General features: G+C 48.7%; 1 protein-coding gene across 11 annotated transcripts in view; it reads right to left on the reverse strand.

Annotated features, from left to right (window-relative positions):
- The window catches only part of SLC22A23 (solute carrier family 22 member 23), a 186,961-nt gene that overhangs the window by 30,948 nt on the left and 129,664 nt on the right, over positions 1-26,349 (reverse strand). For 9 of the 11 annotated variants that reach the window (XR_010157883.1, XM_016954836.4, XM_016954835.3 and 6 more), the window contains one exon: positions 25,043-25,211. Coding sequence is in view for 9 of the 11 variants with exons in the window: in XM_016954836.4 (XP_016810325.1) it covers positions 25,043-25,211 (169 nt within the window). In the remaining 2 variants the exon portion in view is untranslated. Of the gene's footprint in view, positions 1-12,276; positions 25,212-26,349 lie in introns of those variants that run through there. The other 2 variants (XM_054685581.2, XM_063812761.1) reach the window with 2 other exon arrangements.

Raw genomic sequence — 26,349 nt, forward strand, 5'->3', positions numbered from 1 at the left:
CTCGTGATCCGCCTGCCTCGGCCTCCCAAAATGCTGGGATTACAGGCATGAGCCACTGTGCCCGGACTCAGGAGAGTTTTAAAATGAATCTAGCAGCTAGAAAAAGTATTAATGGTGTTTCCCTCACCCTGGCCCAAATTCATATGTTGGAAACTAAACCCCAATGTGATAGTATTAAGAGATAGGGCCTTTAGGGGTGATTAAGTCATGAGAACGGGAGGCTGAAGAGAGGTGCCTTGCCCCTTCCCTCATGTGAGGACACATAGAAGGCTCCATCTATGAGCAACACACGCTTGCCAGACACAGAATCTGCTGGTGCCTTAATCCTGGACATCTCAGCCTCCAGAACTGTGAGCAATAAATTTCTGTTGTTTATAAATCATCCAGGGTAAGGTATTTTGTTGTAGCAGCAGGAACAGACTGTGAGAAGCAGAAAATTTTTATTTCAAAGTCACATCACTATCGATATCTAATAATTACTGCCTCCTTCTTACCTATTTGAAAAAGGTCCAAATTTCTATTTGCTTGTGACTGCGTTTTACATGATGAAGTTGTTCCCACTGAATTCGGTGGTACCTTTGGGATGGTCTGATCTGAATGATAACTCACTCTGGGAGACTTGGGAGCTTCTTGAAGAGCTAAAAGCTGTCCTGCTGAGCAGGTGTGTGGAATGCAGGAGGGCCGTGTGGAATGGACAGAAGGTCTCTGGTCATCTCACATGGAAGTCCCAAATGCATTTGCAGGCACTGATTTTTTTTAAATACTCAAAGTTAATGTTTGTTTTCCTGGCCTCTAGCTATACAAAATTAATTTTGAATAACATAATCCAAGGAAATAGAAACAGATACATGACATTAATATTATATATATTCACATTTTGCTGTATTTTAAAAATCAGATCTTTTCTTTATAATAAAACAACCTAACACAAATGCCACCCCCCATAGTTTAAGTTCTGATCTATAGTATTTCCATCTTTCTGATGCGTTTGGGTTTAGTATTTTTTTCTAATTTCTCAGGATAGACATAGAGGTCATTATTATTAATTTTCTCATAAGTGTACTTAAGACTTCAAAATTCATCTAAATATTATCATTTGAGATACATTTGTGATTTGATTCTAAATATTTTGTGATTTCTATGAGAATTTTTGCTTATCTAAGAAACAATATATGAATATATATAAATACGGTAATATGACAGCACAAGCGATTTTGCAGGTAGTCTCTACAGTTTTGAAATATGGCATACAACGTGGAAATTTGTGTCCTTTCAAAATAATTAAAATTTATTTATATCAAACACTTACGGAACTCCATGGCAGGAAATGGATTTTGAAAATCGAGTCCATAAATGAAGAACAAGGCCCAGATGACCCAGCAGAGGAGGAGCTGCAGCCCCACCTTCCAACCCCTAGGGCCACGTACCCCAAGGGCCACTGCCCAGGGCTGAGGGCGCAGGTGGTGTGAACGAGCAGGGCAGAGCTTCCACAAAAGGACATAACTTTTTCATTCCCCAGCAATCTCAAGTCCTGTTCCTTGATTTATCCTCGAGTGTTACCCACAGGGAGGGGAGAACCGCGGAGATGTGCTGACTATACACAGTTTTGAAGCCAGGATAGGAGGTGACAGCTCAGGGAAAATCCAAAATGCGGCATATTTGAGTATGGACATTTGAGTGGTGCCATTTTGCCTTCAAGATAAAGCCCTTGTAAAATGAGTTGGAAGAATTCCTTCTGTTTCGTTTTTTTGGGGAATAGTTTGAAAAAAGTTGGTATTACATTTTTAAAGTTTCAGTAGAATTCAGCAGTGAAGCCCTCTGGTCCTGGACTTTTCTTTTTTGGAAGACTTTTTATGACTGATTCAATCTCATTACTTGTTATTGGTCTGTTCAGCCTTTCTATTTCCTCTTGGCTCAATCATGGTAGGTTGTATGTGTCAGGAATTTATCCATTTCCTTTAGATTTTTGAATTTATTGGCATATAGGTATTCATAGTAGTCTCTGATGATTCTTTGTATTTCTGTGGCATCTGTTGTGATGTCTTTTTTTGTTTCTGATTTTATTTATTTGGGTCTTCTCTGTCTTTTTCTTAGTCTACCTAATGGTTTATGAATTTTTAAAATCTTTTCAAAAAACCAACTTTTTGTTTCATTGATCTTCCCTATGGTTTTGTTAGTCTCAATTTCATGTATGATTGCTCTGATCTTTATTATTTCTTTCCTTCTACTACTTTTAAGTTTGGCTTGTTCTTGCTTTTCTAGTATCTTGAAATACATTATTGGGTTGTTTATATGAAATCGCTCTAGTTTTTTGATGTAGGCATTTGTTGCTATAAACTTGCCTGTTAATACTGCTTTTGCTGTGTCCCATAGGTTTTAATATATTGTGTTTCTATTTTCATTTGTATGAAGAAATTTTTTAGTTTCCTTCTTAATTTCTTCCTTCACCCATTGGTTGTTCATGAGTATGTTGTTCAATTTCCATGTATTTGTACGTTTTGAATGTTCCTCTTGTTATCTGATTTCTAGTTTTAGTCCATTATGGTCAGATAGGATACTTGGTATGATTTTGATTTTTAAAAATTTTTTGAGACTTGTTTTGTGTTCTACCATACAGCTGATCCTGGAGAAACTAAAACCTTCTGCACAGCAAAGGAAACAATCAACAGACTGAAAAGACAACCTACAGAATGAGAGAAAGTCTTTGCAAACTATTCATCTGACAGGGGATTAACATCTAGAATATATGAGGACCTCAAACACCTCAACAGCAAAAAAAGAAACAACCTGATTTTTAAAATGGACAATAATCTGAATAGACATTTCTTAAAAGACACAAATGGCCAACAAACATATATTAAAAAAAGCTCAACATCACTAATCATCAGAAAACACAAATCAAAACCACAATGAGGTATCGACTCACCTCAGTTAGGATGGCTACTATCAAAAAGACACACACACAAAAATGCTGGCAAGGATGTGGAGAAAGGGAACTCTTATATGATGTTGGTGGGAATGTAAACTAGTACATCAACTATGGAGAACAGTACAGAGGTTCCTCAAAAAACTACAAACAGAACTACCTCATGACCCAGCAATCCCACTACTGGTGTTTATCCAAAGGAAAGGAAAACAGTCAAAGAGACATCTGCATCCTGAGTTTATTGCAGCATTATTTGCAAAAGCTAAGATATGGGATCAACCTAGGTGTCTAACACAGATGACTGGAAAAAGAAAATGTGGTATATATACACAATGGAATACTATTCAGCTGTAAAAAAGAATGAAATCCTGTCATTTGTGGCATCATGGATGGAACTGAAAGACATTATGTTAAGAGAAATAAGCCAGGTACAGAAAATTAAACACTGCATGTTCTCACTCATGTGGAAGCTCAAAAAAAGATGATCTCATAGAAGTGAAAAGTAGAACAGAGGATAATAGAGGCTAGGACGGGTAGGGGGAAGGGAGAAATAGGGAGAGATTGATTAAAGGATACAAAATTACAAGAGATAGGAGGAATATGTTCTAGTGTTCTGGACCACTGTAGGATGACTATAGTTAATAATATATCATATAGTTTCAAATATCGAATGTTCCCAACACAAAGAAATGATAAACGTTTGAGAGAATGGATATGCTGCATGCTATTATGTGACCACTATACATTTAATGTAGCACAACATCACTATGTACCCCATAAATATGTACAATTCTGATGTGTTAATTTAACAAATGCTGTTACAAAGATAAAGCCCTGCATTATGCATACCAAGCAGACACTGGTGCTACTGGAATTCCATCAGTCCAGGCCTTGGATCCCAGAGAGGATTCAATTCTGCTGTTCCCCTTTCTTATCTGGGCCCACGGAGCCCTTGCCCTTCAGGAGAAAAGTCTCTCCTTGTCCCAGACCTCAAAGCCACAGGCACAGACCAGAGCCTGAGGCAGGAGGGTGTGTGTGCAGCCCAGTGGTGCAAGGGCAGACAGGGCTCTGAGACTCTGCCTGCTCCTCAGTGATCACTCCCTCATCTTTGTCATCCTCCAATTGGGTCTAAAGGCAACACACTTTGGATACCTAAAAACTGACAACAACCAATAAATGTCTTTATGAGAAGTGATGATGAGCAAGTCCCCTTCTAGAGAGTCTCTGAGAATTGCAAAGCTCATAGAAAAGATTTCAAGGATATTACTGTTTACAAAGGCATGGTGTGACCTTAGGATTTAAGAAGTGGGTATGGGCCTCTTTGGGAGCCCAAGCTTTCAATGGGTCTCCAAATTGTTTTTTTCTAATACATACTGAGCATTGTCACTACAAATCCATCTGAAATGGATTTGTCACTACTCACTCAAATCCACTGAGCGAGTTGGATAGAAGCCCGCATGGCGTGGGTTGTAGTGGGGGCAGTCCCATGCAGGTGGTCCAGGGGCCGGTCAGGGGAGGCTCTGGAGAGGCCGGGCTCTGCTTGGACCGTCTTGGAAGATGAGCAGCTGCAGGGCAGGCCCTGCATCCCCTCGTACTGCTGGAGGTGTGTGGGGCAGGACCCAGAGGTAAGGCATGGGGGTGTGGGACGGTGCATTTGTTGTGTTCAGAGAGCTGCAAGCTGATAAACCCGAATGCTGGGAATGAGGTGAGAAGACGCGGGGAGAGGAGAGGGATGCAGGGCCCAGGGAGTGGAAGATCCTGAGTGTTATGGGCTCTGATGAGCAGCAGCCACGGGACTGGAGTGAACTGAAGTAAAGACAGCACTCCCCAGGAGATCTGGGCGCGAGACAAGGGACAGGCTCCCCTTAGCTACATGACCATCTCCACTGGGGGGCAGCACTGCTCACCACCTTCCCCATGACGGGATTTACGACCAACAGACACTGTCCCACCAGTGTCCCCCGTGTCTGATGCTTGCAAGTCCATGATATAGTGGCGCTATAATTACCCCCATTTTACAGATAGCAAAATTCAGGCCAAGAGAGTTCAAGTACATTGCCCAGGATTACACAGCTATTCAATGGCAGAGCTGGGATCTGAACCCAGGCAGTCTGATGAGATAGCCCACACCCTTAACCTCTGTGGACACAGCACAGCAGCAAACCCATATTGCCTGGACGGCACTCCGGTGACTGAAGTTGGGAAGCAGTGTTCCAGAGATGCTTCCTCAGGCATTGCGGAATGCCACAAGCCCAAAGGGTATATGTAGGGAATACTTAAGTTTTATGACGCACTCCGTGAATTTAAATTTGCTGCACAATCATTAAGAATTCGTTGGCCTGTCAGCCTCTGAGCAAGCCCAGAGATGGTTGTTTTAGTTTGGATAATGTGCAGCGTGGCCATATTATGGGAACTTAATGAAATCTCTGCTGACAAGTACATAATGTAATAACGCCACACAAATTAAAAAGCCAGCCAAGGGCCCAGGACTTGGGAGGAATAGAGCTGAGCCTCAGAGAAATTGATGACTTTCAACAAAAAATCAGGAAGCACGGTGGGTAGCTGGAGCCTCATCTGTCTGGTGCATCCTCACATGTAGACGGCCAAAAAGCGACCTTGAGGATGACTTCTGCAACCGTAAAACGCAACTAGGCGTTAAAACCACAGCAGCTTCCCTGGGAGAAAGCCTTGAAGTTGGCTCTCAGAGTGGCTGTGGCCAGGATGGCAGTGTAAGAGGAGAGGTGCAAGCTGGAGGAGTCTCACTATCTTAGTCTGTCTGTGTTGCTGTAAAGGAACACTGGAGGCTCTGGAGGCTGGGTCATTTATGAAGAAAAGAGGTTTATTTGGCTCACAGTTCTGCAGGCTATACAGGAAGCATGGCACCAACATCTGCTCTCCTTCTGGTGAGGCCTCAGGAAGCTTTTACTCATGGTGGAGGGCAAGGGGAGCTGGCATGTCACGGGGTGAGAAAAGGGGCAATAGGAGGGGGAGGTGACAGGCTCTTTCAAACAACCAGCCCTTGAATGGCCTAATAGAGCTCACTCATTACCGTGGGGAGCACACCAAGCCCAAGGGATCCACCCCCATGACCCAAACACCTCCCACCAGGCCCTACCTCCGACACCGGGGGTCACATTTCAACATGTGATTTGGAAGGGACTCATGTGCAAACTATATCACCCAGGTAAGGGAAAAATAATTTGGTTCATGCAGCAAAGGGCTTGCTTGAAACCACAGATGTGGAACAGGAAGTTTCTAAAGCTGTAAGTATTTAATTCTTTACTATGTGGTGGTACTATCATTATCCCCATTTTACAAATGGGAAAACTCAGGCAAAGAACGTTCAAATACATTGCCCAGGATTACACAGCTATTCAATGGCAGAGCTGGGATTTAAACCCAGACAGGCTGACTGGAGAGACTGTCAGGCTGGGAAGACCTAAAGGAGCCCAGCCTTCACACCTAACAAGTGATTGCTCTAAGCTGGCGGGCTCACTGATCCCCAGGGCTTCTGTGGGAAGGACGTGGGCAGAACTACAAGTCTCCACTCACCCTCCAAGACCTAAACCCCATGTGGGGAGAGAGAAGCAGAGAAGGACAGAGAGCCCTGCTGGATACAGAGTGGAGAGTATTTTTCTCTTTGCTTCTAAAGAGCCGTTCAGGACAAGGACGCTGTCGAGAGCAGAATGTTCAAGCTGAGGTCACCCAGGACCAGGAAGGAGCAGGCAGAGGTGCTGCCAGGCTGTGTGTGTCTGCAGTGCCCCAGGGGTAGAGGGAGGCAGATAGCTGCCTTCCCACCAAGCAGGCGTCAGCGTCTGCAGCGCGGTATGGATACAGCAATAGAGGGGCACAAGGATTCCTCCTCTAGGGTAAGTAGGACGCTTGCCAACTTGGAGGATTTTAGAGCAGATGTTTGCTGATGGGCCATGAACGTGCTGAGCAGACGGCATACGGCAGCACTACGACATGCACAGGTGGCACTTGGTTACTGACAAGCTGAGGGTAGGCACAAAACCTGCGTTCTCAGTGGCATGTCCAGGCAGGTGTCCTCACTGGCTCTGGGTCTCAGTTCATCTCGACGCTCTGACCCCCCACATTCCAGCAGAACTTGGGGACTGTGGAGAGGGCTCTTTCCTCCTGATGACACATCACGTGGAGGTCTTGTCTGAAGGTGAATGACACACTGGACTCAAGCCCTTTTCAGAAACCCCTTCAGGACGGTTAGAAGGTCCACAATCTTCATTCATGATTCTGGAACCCCCAAAGCATTCTGGCCATAATACCTGAACTGGCCTGAACTCAATGCAGGCAGAACCCAACTGGGATACCAGTGCCTTTAGCCTTCACTTGTCCCTCCTCACGGAGCCCTGTGGATGTTCCACTGCAGGATAGTCATATGCTGGATGGCAGACTGAGGCCCAGGCCCTGCTGGCGTCCAATATGGACGTATCTCGGATCAGCGAGAGCTGCTCAGGAACCACACCACGGTCGGTGCGTGCTGAGCACCTGCTGGGACAGCCCCCTGTGTGACACTGTCCACAGCAGCTGGAAGCGGTGACTGTCGGTGAGTTACAGTGGAGGATTCCAGGGTTGAGTTTGGCTATGGAATTAGTTAAGCAAATCACAGATAAACCCATTCTCTACTTAAAAACTAAAATATTACAGATTCCATCAATGGATGAGTGGATAACAAAATGTGGTCCATTTGTACAATGGAATATGATTTGGCCTTCAACAGAAGGGATCTGACACCTGCTACAGCATGGGAGAACCTGGAGGACACCGTGCTCTGTGCAATAAGCCAGCTGCAGAGGGAGGAACACCTTGACATTCCACTCACGTCAGGCACTAGAGGAGTCAAATTCATAGAAAGTAGAGTGGGGGCTGCCAGGACCTGGGATAGAGGAAGGTGAAAAAATTCTAGAAATGGATGGTGGAGATGGCTGCACAACATCGCGTTGTGGATGTGGTCACTGAGTTGTACAATTTAAAATGGTTACAGTGGAAATTTTTATGTTACGTGTATTTTACCACAATTAAAAGAAAATATTACAGAGAAGACGAAAGCCCCCCCATACTGCTCACCCCAATCCCAGTGCCCCTGCACTCACCCTCCCGTCTTCCAGGGCTAAGCCCTCCCTGGGTGGGCACATGTCCTTCCAAATCGTATTCAGGGCGCTGACACGCACCTGCATCTCCAGGTGCCTCCTCTGCTATGACACACTGCCCCCACAGCGCAGTGAAAAATGCCAGTCTCACTCTAAACATTCCCTTCCTTTTAGATTGGCACACATTTGCCCACCTGGTGCTCAGAGACAGTTCCCCCAGGTGTGCACAGTGGCTCTTCTCCTGAGGTCTTGAATAAAAGCACATTAATTCCTACTTGTGAGGGGAGGGCACTAACTCAGGGTTGATCGAACCTCACAAAAACGTGAACCATGCCATTTTCCAGCATGTACTTGGGACATAAAACCTAACATAAAACCACAGCATGGGCTGGGTGTGGTGGCTCACACCTGTAATCCCAGTACTTTGGGAGGTCGAGGCGGGTGGATCATGAGGTAAGGAGTTCAAGACCAGCCTGACCAACATGGTGAAACCCCGTCTCTACTAAAAATACAGAACTTAGCCAAGCATGGTGGCGCAGGCCTGTAATCCCAGCTACTCACGAGGCTAAGGCAGGAGAATCACTTGAACCTGGGAGGCGGAGGTTGCAGTGAGCCGAGATTGTGCCACTGCACTCCAGCCTGGGCGACAGAGCGAGACTCTGTCTCAAAAAACAAACAAACAAACCAAAAAACCCCAACAACCCACAGTGTGGATCAGCAGGTCCCTAACCCCATGGCTTCAATTAATCTAAAAAGAGCCGAGGGCTGGGCGCTTTGGGAGGCTGAGGTGGGTGGATCATTTGAGGTCAGGAGTTTGAGACCAGCCTGTCCAACATGGTGAAACCCCCATCTCTACTAAAAACGCAAAAATTAGCCAAGCATGGTGGCGGCTGCCTATAATCCCAGCTATTCAGGAGGCTGAGACAGGAGAATCGCTTGAACCCGGGAGGTTTGCAGTGGACCAAGGTCGTGCCGCTGCACTCTAGCCTGGGCAACAGAGTGAGACCCTGTCTCAAAATGAAAATCAAAATAAACATGAAAAGAGCCAAGAATTCGAATTTAAGTAAAAGGGGTCTCTAATTAAATGCAGAGGTAACTCAGTCCACTCACTGAAAACACAGACTTGCTTCACAGAGGCGCGCCCAGGGTCTTCAGACAGCTGAATCCTAGCTGAGAAAGCCCCAGGCCACTAACGCTGGGCAGAGGCCTCAGAGCAGGGTGGCACCTGACCGTAATAAGGACTGTGGGCTGACGAGCAGGTGGCACCTGACCGTAATAAGGACTGTGGGCTGACGAGCAGGTGGCACCTGACCATAATAAGGACTGTGGGCTGACGAGCAGGTGGCACCTGACCATAATAAGGACTGTGGGCTGACGAGCAGGTGGCAGGAGGCAGCGGGCCAGCTGCACACAGGCGTTCCAGCCTCCTTGGTGGTACAGGAGCTTCACACACACACATGCTTCTGAAGGGTTACACCACGGTCACACAGAAGTACCTGCTGCCACAGGGATGGCTCTCCAATCACTCACCAGAGACAGGCAACATTACAAAACGGAACTACAGTCAGAAGGGCATCTCCGGATTGCACTTAACCCAGCCCCTCACTGCACGGCAGGTGACCTAGGCCTGGCCATGCTAATACCCTGCCTGGGGCTTCATGAATGGCAGAGGCAGGCCTGGAACCTGGGGCTTAAGGCCCCTAAACCTGTGGAGTTTTCCTACATCACACCGTGATTGCAGTATTGCTTCTACAGCAGGAAAAATGTATTCTACAAAGAGTCCCACCCAAATTAGCTAGGTGGAAGAGCTGGTTCTTAGAGATTTCTATGGAAAATGTATTTATGTGGAACTTTTCCCCAGTGGTGTCATGTACACAATGTTACCATATCAAGGCAGGAAAATTTCTCTGTGTTTTCTTAATACCATCACATTGTCACTCCTCAAAGCTGAGTGTCAGCACGCAGTTCAAGCGGGAGCACCCTGTCTCCCACTCAAGCACCCTGTCTCCCACTGGAGCACCCTGTCTCCCACTTGAGCACCCTGTCTCCCACTTGAGCACCCTGTCTCCCACTGGAGCACCCTGTCTCCCACTTGAGCACCCTGTCTCCCAGGGAGCACCCTGTCTCCCACTCGAGCACCCTGTCTCCCAGGGAGCACCCTGTCTCCCACTCGAGCACCCTGTCTCCCACTTGAGCACCCTGTCTCCCAGGGAGCACCCTGTCTCCCACTCGAGCACCCTGTCTCCCACTTGAGCACCCTGTCTCCCAGGGAGCACCCTGTCTCCCACTCGAGCACCCTGTCTCCCACTCGAGCACCCTGTCTCCCACTCGAGCACCCTGTCTCCCAGGGAGCACCCTGTCTCCCACTTGAGCACCCTGTCTCCCAGGGAGCACCCTGTCTCCCACTCGAGCACCCTGTCTCCCACTTGAGCACCCTGTCTCCCAGGGAGCACCCTGTCTCCCACTCGAGCACCCTGTCTCCCAGGGAGCACCCTGTCTCCCACTGGAGCACCCTGTCTCCCAGGGAGCACCCCGTCTCCCACTCGAGCACCCCGTCTCCCACTCGAGCACCCCGTCTCCCAGGGAGCACCCTGTCTCCCACTCGAGCACCCTGTCTCCCACTTGAGCACCCTGTCTCCCAGGGAGCACCCTGTCTCCCACTCGAGCACCCTGTCTCCCAGGGAGCACCCTGTCTCCCACTCGAGCACCCTGTCTCCCACTTGAGCACCCTGTCTCCCAGGGAGCACCCTGTCTCCCACTCGAGCACCCTGTCTCCCACTTGAGCACCCTGTCTCCCAGGGAGCACCCTGTCTCCCACTCGAGCACCCTGTCTCCCACTTGAGCACCCTGTCTCCCAGGGAGCACCCTGTCTCCCACTCGAGCACCCTGTCTCCCACTCGAGCACCCTGTCTCCCAGGGAGCACCCTGTCTCCCACTCGAGCACCCTGTCTCCCACTCGAGCACCCTGTCTCCCAGGGAGCACCCTGTCTCCCACTCGAGCACCCTGTCTCCCACTTGAGCACCCTGTCTCCCAGGGAGCACCCTGTCTCCCACTGGAGCACCCTGTCTCCCAGGGAGCACCCCGTCTCCCACTGGAGCACCCCGTCTCCCACTCGAGCACCCCGTCTCCCACTCGAGCACCCCGTCTCCCAGGGAGCACCCTGTCTCCCACTCGAGCACCCTGTCTCCCACTTGAGCACCCTGTCTCCCAGGGAGCACCCTGTCTCCCACTCGAGCACCCTGTCTCCCAGGGAGCACCCTGTCTCCCACTCGAGCACCCTGTCTCCCACTTGAGCACCCTGTCTCCCAGGGAGCACCCTGTCTCCCACTCGAGCACCCTGTCTCCCACTTGAGCACCCTGTCTCCCAGGGAGCACCCTGTCTCCCACTCGAGCACCCTGTCTCCCACTTGAGCACCCTGTCTCCCAGGGAGCACCCTGTCTCCCACTTGAGCACCCTGTCTCCCAGGGAGCACCCTGTCTCCCACTCGAGCACCCTGTCTCCCACTTGAGCACCCTGTCTCCCAGGGAGCACCCTGTCTCCCAGGGAGCACCCTGTCTCCCACTGGAGCACCCTGTCTCCCAGGGAGCACCCTGTCTGTCTCCCACTTGAGCACCCTGTCTCCCAGGGAGCACCTGATGCACCGCAGGGTAATTGATGATTTAACAGCAGTGTGTTGCTTGTGGTCCACATTCCCATCTCTCTCCTCTTTTCTGGAGTGGGGATTTGGCTAAGTCTCAAGCCCGTCTGATTTACATTTCATGGATCTGTTTTACATCTTAGTCCCTGTAACCTGAGTAATTGCTCAGTAGAATCTGTAATTAAAACTCAATACTGTGAAACCCTACGAGGTTGATCATTTTTCCTTGACATCTAAAAATAAAATAAATTATTCCTCTATCCAGTTGGAGACTGACATAGACAAGTGTACTATGTTGGCTGCCTTCCTGCCAATTCACTTAACACCTGCTGTGAAGAAATGCCAGCTTGGCAATTGTATGAGACGCACGTCTACCCTCTTTAACGTACTGTACTAGCACATTTACTCATAAATACAGGAAGGAAATAAGATGAACTGCCTATGCTTATTAAATTAATTTTACCCTCAAGTCATTCCTTTATTTGTTTTTCGAAATATTTAGTTGCAGGGAGATACCTGTGCAGACAGGTGTGCCTTCCTGTCTGTGGTTCCACGTGACGCCATTCATGGGCTAAACATGCACTGGGCATCATCCACCTGCTGTGGACGGGCTGGCCTGGAGATGAAACACACACCGTGTCGGGCCCCAAGGAGCTCACTGTCTAGTTGGGGCAAAAACGTGTAAATTAATAAATGCCTAATAAAGGAGGAGCTTCTATCAAATAGGCCTTCCCATCAAAGAGTGGGGGACACAGAGCAGGGACTGGGGGAGGGAGGAGAATCTCAAAAGGCATCGTGAAGATAAGGTTTCCCTGAATGTGATGTGAGAAGGGCTGTAGGCTGCAGTGAGGGTGCTTCTGATCTAAAGGGGTGATTCTAGCCACTGACGCTTTGGGGTGTTGCCACGTATCAGAGTATTATGAGATTCTGAAGAGATTCTAAAAAAATAATAAAGGCTAAAGTTGAATTAAGTACCAGTTTGGGGAGTATCTTTAGTTTCTGGCTCGGAACTTTTGCACAAAATATAAGCTTGGATTCTGTACATAATCTTCCACTTGGATTTTTTAAACGTTAGTTCTGTTTGGTATTAAAACAATAAGGTGGCTTTCATTAAACTTCAGACTTTCGAGAGATGGGATGAGTATCATGAAATCGAATAAAGATTGGCTCTGAGGATGGTTAGACCCCAAGGTTTTCCTAAGGCAAATGAATTCCTTGAAAATCTCTTGGGAGAAAAAGTGCATTCATAATTTAAATGACTATGCTGCTAATTTATCTGTTACAAAAGCTCAGAACCTTGTGTCTCTTTTGTCTTTCAAAGTGATATACACTGAGGCTCCAAAATTCTGCTCTAGAAAAATTATGGTGGAAATCTCTTGGGAGCCCTGGGTTTGTGTGCCAATTTTGTAGCCCTGGGCAAGTCACCTTATTCCTTCGGGCCTCAGTTTCCCCACATCTGTAGACCGGGGTGTGGAACGGCACCAAGGTCTTGCCTGGCTTCAACACTCTCCATCTAGACTTAGGGCTAACGCTCACTGTTGCCTCCTTCCGGAAGGTGAAGAAGATGCTGCTCCTGACAACACACTGAATAAATGAGCTTATGCTGCTTTAGGTTTTTGCCAGACCAAATGAAGTCAGTGCCTAAGACAACTTTGGAGTCAGACTTTTCATGATTAACCAACTCCGAAGGTATAACAATTGGCATACATTTAAAACATCCCTTAATTCATATTATAAGTGGATGAATACTTGGAGTCCAGTTGCAGGTTCACCTACAATCTATAACCTTCCATGTGGCTGGGTTAACCTTCTCCCTCTGTCTGCACCTTTCACTCATTTATCCGTAGAAGCAATTATCAGGCTGCAGAAAATATAAGGCACACAGAGCCTTCGAAATACAACGTGGTAGGGGGATTAATTTGGCAAATGACTTTTAAAAAGTCTGATGTTGTAAAACAGTGTGAGGAGGTAAGTAGGCAGAGGAACAAGGGCACTCTCTCGCTTCTGCTCCTAAGCAGAATTTTATCCACACCTCTATGTTAGCAGCCTCACCTCCTAATGAAACAAGTCACGACACCTTAGCCAATTCTGATGGCTGAGTGAGGCTGTCCCGATCGCACTCAGGACTGCCACTCTTTAGTACTGGCCATGTGGTCTGCCAGAGTCCTTAGGGCCAAGCAGATGGGCGGCTGGGTCCCCTTGTCCTCATTCCAACCACCATGTGGATGTTTGCCAGACGCCAGCAATGGCAACACCCTAGCAACTGACCCCGGACACCTGTCACCAGAGGCCCACTCACTTGGTCTCTGTCAGTTGCCAACAGCCCAGCCCCACCACCCCACAAAGTGCACACACGTGCACATCTGTACATGTGCACACATGCACACACAGATGCATGCTGCCTGCGCTCTGCCTGTTTGAAAGCTGCAGTGCATCTCAAACTGGCCTGGAGCAACCCCAGCTTCCCGGTGGGAGCAGGTGGTGAGATGGACTCTTGGGGCACATCTTAGCATGAGGCAGGAAGGGCGAAGGCTGGCCCCAGGGACAGCCACACTGGCCTCCAGAGCAGAGGCTCAGTGCTCACTTCCCCCTCGCAGGAGTCTCTCCGCTTCTACTTGCAGGCATTTGTGTTGACGCAGGGGTTCCTATTGTCTTACACAATCTCTGTGGAGTGTTGCCTGAGGGCTCCCTAAACTTCCATGCCATCAGCAAATCCCAGAATACCCACTTACAGAAAGCATTGGAATCTCACTTTTAATTGCTCCATTTTTATGACTGAAATATGGGTTACCATTTTACTTCCACATCTGCCTTTTGTCAGTGTTGCCTCATCTGTCTCCCATCTAGATAGTTTGTAGGCAGAAAAGATTTGACCAAGAAATTTTTTTTATGTTTCCTATTGATCTCTCAAATTGATTATTGGATAACTTGTAAAAATAATTATTGCCTATTGATTCAAGCTCCCGGAGACGGCATGGTTTTCATGATGCACCTCTTCCGTTTTCCTTTGAGGAGAGCATTTTCTCGCATGCTTAATTGTTGCTGTAACTGAGTTCAGTTTCCCTCCTCTCATGTAGGGAACCCACAGCACTTATTTTATCTGTAATAGAGTCTCTTTGTATAATGCAGAATTTTGCCCCCCTTTTGAAATAAAACTGTTTTTAATAGAGGAAGTTGTTGTGTCTGTCAAGTTGTTGTTTCTTGTATTTGGGCAAGAAAAAAAGGCTGATACCTCCTGGATTATGTATGTATAAAAATTCTTGGCCGGGTGCGGTGGCTCATGCTTGTAATCCCAGCATTTTGGGAGGCCAAGGTGGGTGGATCACCTGAGGCTGGGAGTTCGAGACCAGCCTGACAAACATGGAGAAACCCTGTCTCTGCTGAAGAACTCTGTCTCCACAGAATTAGCTGGGCGTGGTGGCGCATGCCTGTAATCCCAGCTACAGGGGAGGCTGAGGCAGGAGAATTGCTTGAACCCAAGAGGTGGAGGTTGTAGTGAGCCGAGATTGTGCCATTGCACTCCAGCCTGCGCAATAAGAGCAGAACTCTGTCTCAAAAAAAATTCTTAAATGGTCTTTTAAAAGTCATTTCAACGATAACAAGAAGAAAACTTAATTGATCAGCTTAACCCATTTTTATTGAGCCCTTATCAGGGCAGGTACTGATACCCCAATAATTTTAAGAACTCTTTTTGTCAATGTTAAACAATGTACTTAAATAAAAAAGAGAGCATGGAGGATTCCTCCCAGGACAGAAGTGTAGCTCTGCCAAGTAAATGCTGCTCTCAGCAGCCCAGGGCCCTCTGCTTGCCCGGCATTCCGGGTCCCTGGGCCACAGAACCCCGGCTCAGCATGTGTGACTGGGCTGAGCAGGAGGTGGTAGTCCCTGTGGCTCTGGAGTCCACCTGCTGGAATCCAGACCCCAGCCCCACTTACTAGCCATGGGGCCTCAGCAACACCACATCTCTGTGTGCCTCAGTTTCGTCATCTGCACTGGAGGCCATCCTGGGTCTCTCACAGGGTCTTCAGGAAGATTTAGGGTGCTAAGTTATGTAAAGTGCTTAGCAGGGTTTAAGAAACAAACCCTCAAGAGATGCTAAAAATCAGTATTACTCTGACCAAAATATTTTTAATGATATTTAAAAGAGCCAAAAAATTAGGGCTATTTACATATTGGAATTTTTTTTTAAATGAGGCATTTATTTAACCTGAGGCCATTAAAATGTTTTATAATAGCTTTCCTCTTGAAATTAAAAAAATAAAACTCCTTGTAGCATGTCTGTTTTTTTCTAAGGGTTTCTGCACGGCCAGCCTCTGGAGTGTCTTCTCCCGGCCAGTGTCCTTTACAGCAGCACAATCTCACGTCCTCCACGCTAGGGTTTACCTCCTCATTTGGGGAATCGGTTCTGTTCCTTACTCTCCAATGTTATGCAGTGCAGCGTGATCCTTCTCTAATTTCCTCCTTATTTCCCATACTGTTTATTATCATCTTATTGCTTTCCCAGATGCTTTTGATGATCACGCTGATTGCCAGCAGATCTTTCCTCTAATTCACCAGCTTCACACATTCAGCCCTTTGCGTTTCTATCTCTAGGCGTTTCATGCAAAACACACACATTAGGTGGGCTCGAGGTGAGAATATTTTTCTACTAGGTGTGCACCTGATTAAAAGTCTTGGGGAAAAGTGCAAAAAAACTGCACACGCTCACTTCCTGCAGGGTTGGAGGGATGGAATTGGGTGTGGAAAGCACTTTGCCAGCAAGATGCCCCATCTGTGCCTGCAGGGAGGTCGGGGGAGCAGGCTGGGGAAGCCTTCCCTTCTCATGAACCTGGAACACTGCCGTGACTGAAGACTCCACAAACGCGTGCGTGTCCCCACAGTGCAGAGGAAATGCGTAGAGCCAGGACCAAGTTTGTTTTACTTGCTTTCATCGCTTCCAAGAATACTGATGACTTCTGCTGTCCGAGATGGTCAAGCTATCTGTTTGCATCGTGGAACTGGACAGGACCATCAGATCTCACAGGCCCTTCGAGGATGGCATCTGTTTCATTTCACTACACGGTCTCGAACCCTATTTCATGTATGAAAAGTGTGTGTTCGGCTGGGCATGGTGGCTCACGCATGTAATCCCAGCACTTTGGGAGGCCGAGGCGGGCGGATCACTAGGTCAGAGATCCAGACCATCCTGGCTAACATGGTGAAACCCCGTCTCTCCTAAAAATACAAAAAATTAGCCAGGCGTGGTGGTGGGCACCTGTAGTCCCAGCTACTTAGGAGGCTGAGGCAGGAGAATGGTGTGAACCCAGGAGGCAGAGCTTGCAGTGAGCTGAGATCATGCCACTGCACTCCAGCCTGGGCGACAGAGTGAGAATCCGTCTCAAAAAAAAAAAAAAAAAAAAAGAAAAGAAAAGTGTGTGTCCAATGCAGCTGACTCACAGGATCTTCTTTTGCAACTTCTTATCATCCTTTTTCAAAGTATGTTAGGTCCTCTGTGTGCTTCCCAAACAGCAGGGCTCAGCGGCATCTCTGGAGGCCTTCTTAAAACACACGCTGCCAGGCCCACCACAGGCGTTTTTATTCAGCAGGCCTGGGGCGGGGGCTGGGCCTGAGATCCGTATTTCTAGCAAGTTCCCAAGTGATGCTGATGCTGCTGGCCCAGGGACTGCACTTTGAGAACCACTGACATTTGAAAACCTGTTTTGAATGCTTTTCCCACATTTGTGAGTGATTTGGTGAAGGTTTTTTCATTTATTGGTTCCCCCACCTACAAATAGGAATAAATCCACCAACTCCACCAACCTCTGGTTCCTTGGATCCAGGAAGAGCTAAGGAATTCAAGAGTACTATGGTTAACACGTTTTCACACGTAAGAAGCGTGCAGCTGATCTGAAGAAAAGCACATTTCTAAAATGTGAAGACACAATCAGCAAATGTCACAGTCCATGTGTCTGCCACCAGGGAGGCATAAGATGTCCAAGTGCAATGTTTTCTTTCTTTGCCCCACTGTTCCATGAGGGCGGGACTGTCTGCCTTGCTTACGATGACACCTCCACCCCTAGAAAACATTTAAGCACTCACATGTTGGGCTGAGAGCCCTCACTGGGGAGCTTGTCGAACTAGCATCAAAATTCTGCATCTACTCTTAGAGCAGACGAGCACATTGTTTTTTAAGAGATAGGGTCTTGCTCTGTCACCCAGGCTGCCGTGAAGTGGTGCAATCATAGTTCACTGCAGCCTTGAACTCCTGAGCTCAAGTGATCCTCTCACCTCAGCCTCCTGAGTAGCTGGGATATAGGCGCGTGCTACCATGTGTGGCTAATTTTTTAAATTTTTGGTAGAGATGGGGTCTCCCTTTGTTGCCCAGGCTTATCTTGAACTGCTGTGCTCACGTGATCTTCCTGCCTCAGCCATGAGCCACCATGCCCAGCTGCAAATTTTGTGTTATCAATGATCATGTGTACTCAGTACCCTTAATTTACCTGATGAGGAATGGTGATGGCATGCACCAACGTTTTGGGAGAGTGGCGCTCACATCTCCACTATCTCCAGAAGTCCTTACTCCCTGTGACTTCTTCCAAGCCACTTGAGATAAACACCACATGGCAGCCTCTCCAACAGCCTTCTCCCTCCCTTGTCATTCCTCAATAGTGAATTCCCACGCAGGAAACTTGATGTCACCCTGTCCCACATATTACCTTCCTGATCTTCCATGCTGCGGTTTTCTAGGATGTTCTAACGTAACGTAGACCTGGACCCCCAAACACAAGACCAGGCTGTGTCTTGCACAAGGGCTCCCAGCTGAGGAAGGAGCTCTGTCATTAAGCCATGTGCCCAGTGCAGGCTGTGGCCACCTGGAAGGGGCACCTTTCCGCAGTGTGCACAATTTCGGAGCAGCAGCTCTTGCACCCAGCTCCCTCTTCCATTCTGGCACCTCCTGCCACCTATCTTCCTAGCGCATCTAAGCAGAATTCCTCCTAGATGCTCCTAGATACTCCCTTCTTCTTGTGGTTTGGATCTTGCATCTTCCCTGCCAACCCCTCGTTGTTGGCTGTGACCCTGGAAGGATTTCATGTTTCTTCTGGAAGAAGGATCAGTCGGTATGACTTCCTTCTAGATGAGCGCTAAATCCCTGCTGCTCTTTACCGAGTGACAATCAATGCCTGAGCAAAATGACTAAAGATGCATTTCTCTTCAGGCATCTGCGTCCATCAGTGCAATCACCCAGCGCTTTGACGGCGTCTACTTTCAGGTGAAAAACACTCACAAGGGCTCTTTCTTCTGCCGCTCCTGCTTCACAACTAAGTGCTCAAGTTTGACTCTGCAAACCACACGAGAGGACCAGGCGAGCGCACCCTCCCATTCTCTGGCCACCAGCTGCCGCAGCTCTTCCTTCACCTAAAGCCCAGCCGATCCTGCCATGGCCCAGAAGGCTCAACATATTATAAGCATCCCCAGGCAGCTCATGCAATGACATCGCTCGCCTATCTTGGCTCCACTTGCTGGAGCATAAATCATTCATGTGTCCCATCTTCCTTGCATCACCAGAGACTCCTGTGCTCACTGCACCCCCTGCCAAGTCCCTGTCCAGTCTCTGGGTGCATCATGCTGCTGCCGCTGCTGCCACCTTTTCCTGGCCAGCGTCTCCACCCTGGGGGTCACTTCATTCCAGAACTCTGCAACCCTGCGGCTGCTGCATATTAACCAAGCCTTTGTATTTTCTGTATTTCCTAATGTTTTAACATCTGGAGCCTTGCTGATTCCAGAGAGGCTGCTCCTCCCAGGGTTCGCTAATTCCTAGACAGAGTAAAAGATTCACCTGCAAGTGTACTTTTCACACACAAACCAACCCATCCAGAGCCGATACCCCAACCACTTCCTGTGTCGGGCTCTCACACGTGGGCCACCATCCGCCTGCCCCAGTCACCCCGGGGCCAGCTTCCAGACACCTAGGGACAGCCCTATGCCCATGCACTGCAGAAATGATCAAACTACCAAAACTCATCCTGCACACCCTGCCTCACCTGCTGCTCCCGCAGAAACCACAATAAAGGCTCCTGCCCACGTTTTTGCCTCCCTGTCTGCCTCCTGGCCCACCCCAGTGCTTCCCAGGAGGCCCTGTGTGGCCCCATGTACCCCTTCCTCCTGGGAACTGAGAGTAATAAATGATCTTTCAATGGCAATTGTCTCCTGGCCTGCTGACCTCACTATACCTGGATAATAATAAAACCCACATCTTAACACAGGCTGCAGCCTCAGTCAAGTCTCCTGGTCACCTCATCCTGTCACCCACCACAGTAGGATAGCAGGACAGGACTTCAGCCTCCAGCCCTCCTGAGCTTCCATGTTTCTTAAAGCTCTGGCCTCCCCATCTCAGGAAACGGACCCAGCTGCCATCACTGCCTCTTCTCTCACCTTTGAGAGTCACCTCAGATCCATCAGCAAGTCTCACCAGGGCCACTCTCAAAGCATCTCTCGAATCAGCCCTCTGCAGGTGACACCCAGCCTTCCCCAGTGCAGGCACCAGGATGTCACACAGCCCAGTGTGTGCGCTGCCTCTGTCCTGGCCCTCACCCGGCTCTACGCCTTCTCCACGAAGCAGACAGATGGGTCCTCACAGAGCACAATCCAGGACACAGGATTCCCCTGCTTAAGACCCTCCAGTGCATCTTTATGTCTTTGTAGAATAAGCCCGTGCTCCTCAGACCCCATAGGGTCTGACCCCACCTGCCTTTCCAAGTCACTTCTGTCCCCTCTTGTCCACCATGCTCCAGCCATGCTGACCTTCCTCTCCCGGTTCCAGGAGAAGCCGAGCAGAAGCCAGCTTTTGCCTTGGCTGATCCCCTTTGTCTAGAACACTTTTCCGCCCAGAAGTTTGTGTGACTTCCTCTTTCTGAACATTTAGGCCTCAGCACAAACAGCAGCCCCTCAGAGGGGTCTCTCCTGACCACCCTACTTGGTACGTAGCACTATTTAAAAGCATGTTCCTCATGTGTGTGTGGGTTCTTCAGGCTTCCACCCGCCTCTGCCCCGCAACGTGCTTTCAGGAGATCGGGGGCTTGCTCTGGAGATGTATCTAGAATACCTGGACCAGCAACAGCATCAGCATAAGGCAGTGTGGCTGCTTAACAAATACCAGCTCCCTCCACTGCCCTTTCAGATTCCTCTATTTTCTACAGTTCCTGAGATGCACACTCCCCAGTCTGTAGGTTTGGGCCCTCATAGTGGGTTCCCCGTGGAGCTGTGACCTTTGCCTGTGAGCTCATCTTTAAAGAGAATTTTCTTCATGTGAGTCCTGGATGCCTCTGTGGGAGGCTGTGTTTTGGACCCTGAGGGGTCCAATGAGCTTCCCTGGTTCTCACATTGATATCTCAGCCTCAGGGAGCAGGTGGAATTTGGAACACACAGTCCTGCGTGGTGCAGACTTCAAGGCTCCAATTTCTTTGGGTGAATCTTCTTCTGCCCACAGTCCAAGGCAGTCCGCCAGCTCTGGGCTGAGTCCCTGTGGCAGGCAAAGATCTCCCAGTCCTGTGGCCATTGACAGTTTTGACTCCTGGCTTGACTGAAGGAGCTCAGTTCTCACGGCATCAGAGGCCTGGGAGCTCAGCTCTAGCCCCCGGGCAGGTGTTGAAACCCAGGGTCCTCATGCTTCTCTCTGGTTCAGATGCCCTGGGAGCTGCCTCTGTGTCTGCTCCTGCTGGGATTCCCTCCTTGGTTTGATGCCTGGGAACTTCCCCTTCTTTCCCTGGAGCTCAGTGTCGTACTTCTAAAAAATGCTGTATTTTAATCAGCATTTATATGTGTGTATGGAGGGATCTCTGTCTGTTCAGTCTACCATCTCGACCAGAAGATCCCTTCTGGCCAGTCCCCACACATTTGTCTTTACTGCCCCTACCCCAAGAAGCCGCCCCTTGGGGACCGTGCCTCGAGCAGCTTGGTTTCCAGTCCTTGTTAAGGTACATGCTCCCCTGTCTGCTCCTCAGAGATACAGCACTCCAAAGCACCAAGTACGCTGCTGGGCACCCTGGTGCATGCAATAAATACTTGCTCATTAAAGGAAAGCAAGCAACTTTCAATATGTTGCTACCAACAGCTGGTCATGCTGGCTGGTGCTACAGCTCACCCCCTCTCCACAGCGGGCCACTTCAAATCCTGTCAAACAACAGAGCCCACTGCAGCAGATGGGAGGAAGACAATAAGAAAGGGTAGGCAATTACTGGCTTTTAAAGCCAATAATTCTAGTGGAGGCTTCCAAGGCTGGTAGGCAAAGGTGGTTTACATTTCTCACCACCCATTTTTTAACCTGCCCCATTACACCCAGACTCCTATATATATATTAAGAGGATGCAATAATAATAATAGCAGTGACTAATATTTAATATTCATGAGTACTTATAGAGCAGACATGTACTAAGCACCTTAATAGTAATATAAATGTGTAAATAATTATGATTATCATGGCAGTTAATATACATATGGCACTAGGTGACAGGCACTGTTCTAAATGTCTCATACATTAATTCACTGATTCCTCCCAACCCCATTATTGACCACAATGACGCACAGCTGGTGAACCTGAGGCAAAGAGAGATTAAGCGACTTGCTCAGGGTCACACAGCTACTAAGTGGCAGAGGTCCAGGCTCTGTGTCCGAGCCTCCCTTCAGACTGCCCCTCCATGCATATCTTTTCCATGCGTTATTTCAGTCTTCAAAACAACCCCATGAAATAAGAACTATTATGACCCACTTTTTACAGACATGAGACAATGCAGGCTCAGAGAGGTGTGAGGCAGGCTGGAGGCAGCACAGCCAGTCACTGGGCCAGCTCTACCCAGACTGCAGAGCTGGAGCTGTAAGCGGGAAGCAGAGCACCTTGGGACCGCCATCCTCATGCACACACGTGCACACACGTACACATACACGCACACACATGCACACACATGCACACACGTACACATACACACACACACACATGCACACACATTTACTTCTGCAAGTCCCTGGATGTCTTTTCAAAAGCTATATAATTTGTTTTTAAAACTGTATATTTCAAAGAATTTTCCTGAGGTTTTAGAATATTTTTAAATAAATGAATGCCTTACCTTGCCTATCACTAAACCTCAATATGTTTCTAAAATAAAAAAAAACAAAACAAAAACCCGGCCCTTCTCACATGGGTCAGCCCTGCATAACTGGAGCTGCCCTGGAAAGACCTTCTCTGCCTCTTCTCCCTTGTCAGGTGTCCTCCTGCCTGGGACAGGTGGGAGCAGAGCCTGGGGTGAGGGAAACAACCCTGTCTGACCTCTCTTCTCAGGAGTATGGGTCGCCAAGAGGCTGTGCCCTGTTCTCCTAGCCTAGGAGAGAACACTGGTGCAGGCCAGTGGCAGAGGAAGTGGCAGAGAGAATCTGCTGGGGTAGGGACATGAGATGGAAGCTGAGGGAAGACAGGGGCCTGCTGGGGAGAGGGGGTGAGCTGTAGCACCAGCCAGCATGACCAGCTTTTGGTGGCAAAATATTGAAAGTTGCTTGTTTTCCTTTAATGAGCAAGTATTTATTGCATGCACCAGGGTGCCCGGCAGCCTACTTGGTGCTTTGGAGTACTGTATCTCTAAAGAGCAAACAAGGAATAGGGGCCAGGCAGGGGAAGACAGGAGCCAGGTGTGGCAAGAGTCGGCCGCTTCAGGTCCAGGCTCTGACGTGAGTCAGCGGGGGTCAGGGGACCGCAGTTCTGTCCTCTATAGGATGGGCTGCTGAGATATGAGGGTGGAACCATTTACTATCGCAAAGTGCTTGCCGTCTGTGCCTGGTACAGTGGGAAGCACAGAGAAGCATTTGTGAGATAAATCAGCACCCTTGAACTCCGAAACAGCTAAGCCCAGCGAAGGCTGCCACAAGGGAGTGGGCAGAAAGACTTCCTTAGGAGATAGAAGGAAGAGAGCTGCCCACTCCATCCTTCTCCAGGGAAACTATTGCTCATTCTCCGCTCCTTAAGGCCCTGTTGGGGCACAAGGGCTGTCCTGGAACACGGTTGTGCTGCGGGAGGGGTTTGGACATCCAACTTCGGGACAAGAGCTGGAGGCGGCCCCGGCAGAGGAGATCAGTTCGGGCAGCGGTGGCTGCTGAGTGGCCTCTCTGGCAGGTGGCCTTTTCCCATCTGCTATTGCTGGCCCCCTGCTGCTGCCGAGGTCCTCATGACACAGTGAGCAAGAACCAGGTTCTCGGGGAAACCGCACCTGCACCCTCGCGGTACATCTACTACCAGGGCAGGGGCGGGGGGCAGTACCACTAAGCCAAAAGGTAGGTGCTTTCTTCCCTCCCGGGCACCTGAGCAAAGGAAGCTCAGCTCCAGTGAACCCTTAAAGCAAGGACAAGACTGACTGCGCGGCCAGAAATTTGGTTTTCATTGTTGACTAAACAGTAGCAATACAGGGCCACATCCATGATCTACTTATGGGTAAGGTGAGAGTATCAGCATGGAGGGGGATGGGAAGGAAGGGACAGGAAGAAAAACAGCATTTATAAAAAGGTAAAAGTATCATTTTTAGGGTCAACATCTCTCTATCCGTGGAGCAGTGTTTTTTAGTCTTGACTCAACATAAATTCCCTGGAGCGTTTTTAAAAAAACCCAGTTGCCCAGGTCAAACCCCCTTTACCAGTGTGCTTAGTGTTCCCCCCGTACCGCCGGCAAAGCTAGCAGGTCAAAAGACTTAAGGTTACCCATAGTTCAAAAAGGCATATTAGACTGATATTGAGCAGGGGTGGGCAAGCTATTTTTTGTAAAGGACCAGATAGTAAATATTTTCAGCTTTATACCATATCATCCTGCTGCATCCACTCAACTCTGTGAATAGCCAGAAAGCAGCCACAGGTAATACCTATGTAAACACACAAGCATGGCTGTGTTCGAATAAAACTTTATTTACAAAAACAGACAGTGGGCCTGATGTGGCCCACAGGCTGAAGGTTGCCCACCCCTCGCCTAGAAGAGATAGGGGGACTTTTGTAAATCACTCCTTTAATATCTCCAAACTCCCCCCTCCACCTCCCTGCAATCCATTCATAAAAATTCATGTCAGAATAACCCCGTGGGGTGGGTAGCAAGAAGGGGTGAGCCAGACTGGCCAGTGGATTTGCAGATTTTTGGAGCTGGGTGATGGGCTCATTCCACTCTTCTATTTTTGTGTATATTTGAGCAGTTTTCCAAGACAGAAAGTTTAAACAATAAAATTTTTTAAAAAGGAAAACCTTCTCAGACAGAACCACAAGCTGCAACTAGTGGGAAGTGTGGGGATCGTGTGTCCTGCCCGGGGCTGGGCCTTCAGGAAGCATGTGCAGTCGCACCAGCCCAGGGCGCTGTGCAGAGGGTACTCACGACCAGTAGAGCAGCATGAGCAGGAAGGGGCAGATGATGAGGGCCTGCAGCACCTGCCAGTCCCGGCACAGGGCGGCTAGCCCGGGCATGAGGAACTGGCCCGCCATGGCCACGAAGCTCGCCACCATCGTAATCATGAACCGTTTTCCAGGGGGGCACAGCTCTATTCCTAGAACACAGAACCAATGAGAGAGAGATGAGTGCCCTGCTCAACAGCCCGAGAAGTCCTGGGTGCACCTGGGCCAGTGCACTGCTTAACCCACCAACGACTGAAATTGTTTTCATCTGCTGCCCACCACAAGTGCCCTATGTGGTGTGCCAGTGTTTTACGGGTGCGTTGAGGCTCCAACTGGGAAGGGAAGCGAGACGGTTGTTCAAGGCCACAGGGCTAGTCGATGACTAAGGGATGCTATAATTCAGAGGAGCTTAGCTCAGAAACCAGGAAATGGTACTGCCTATGGGACAGATCGCCCATTGTTCCCGCTTCCTCTGCTCTCCAGACGTCACTGAGCTTGCTGTCCAGCACATTCCCCCCTCGTGCCCATCCTGTCGCCATTCCTTCCTGTCCATGATGCTGTATTAGGGGCCATCTCGACCTCTAGACAGGACACCAGGCATGCCCATATACTCACTCCCACCCATATGCACCACCCACCCCTTCTTCTGGTTCTCACTCCAGGGCTCCTTGAGCACTCCGAGTTCCAGGCAACCTACTCACACTGTGAGACAGAGGGAGACTGAGCTAAGTCTCAGCTTATCTATTAAACAAGACAAAAACCAACAATAAGGCTGACTCAGATCATATAGCAATGACCCTACCAGAAAGCCCCTTCTCCACGTGGGAGTTCTGTGGGCCACTGCAACACGGGTGAGTCGTGCATCCTTTCTCTGTCTCTATTGGACACCACCCCCGGGCAAGGCCCATGTCTAATTCATCTTTGTAGCTCCAAAACCAAAAACAGTGTCTATTTTCAACAAATGACCACGGCCCCTCTTATTTGCAAGAATCTATTCTTTTACTTTGACCTTGAGTCAAAAAGATGATCAGAAAACTTTAATCTGTGGCACCCAAGTGACAACCAATACAGACCTACTACTATGTGAATCACCATAATGAAAGCCCTTTATAGTAGAAAAAGCAGCTGGGTTTTATATATATTATTTTCCCTACAGAGCATGTACATTTATCTGTGATTCTCCGGCAATATGCGGTATTCTCTAAAGGCTTCTTGCTTGCTTGCTCTTTCAAACATAAGGTAAGAAGAAGAAGGGGAAGGAGGAGGAGGGGGAAGAAGAAGAAGAGGAAG

Source organism: Pan troglodytes, chromosome 5, assembly GCF_028858775.2.
Source record: "Pan troglodytes isolate AG18354 chromosome 5, NHGRI_mPanTro3-v2.0_pri, whole genome shotgun sequence".
NCBI lineage: Eukaryota > Metazoa > Chordata > Mammalia > Primates > Hominidae > Pan > Pan troglodytes.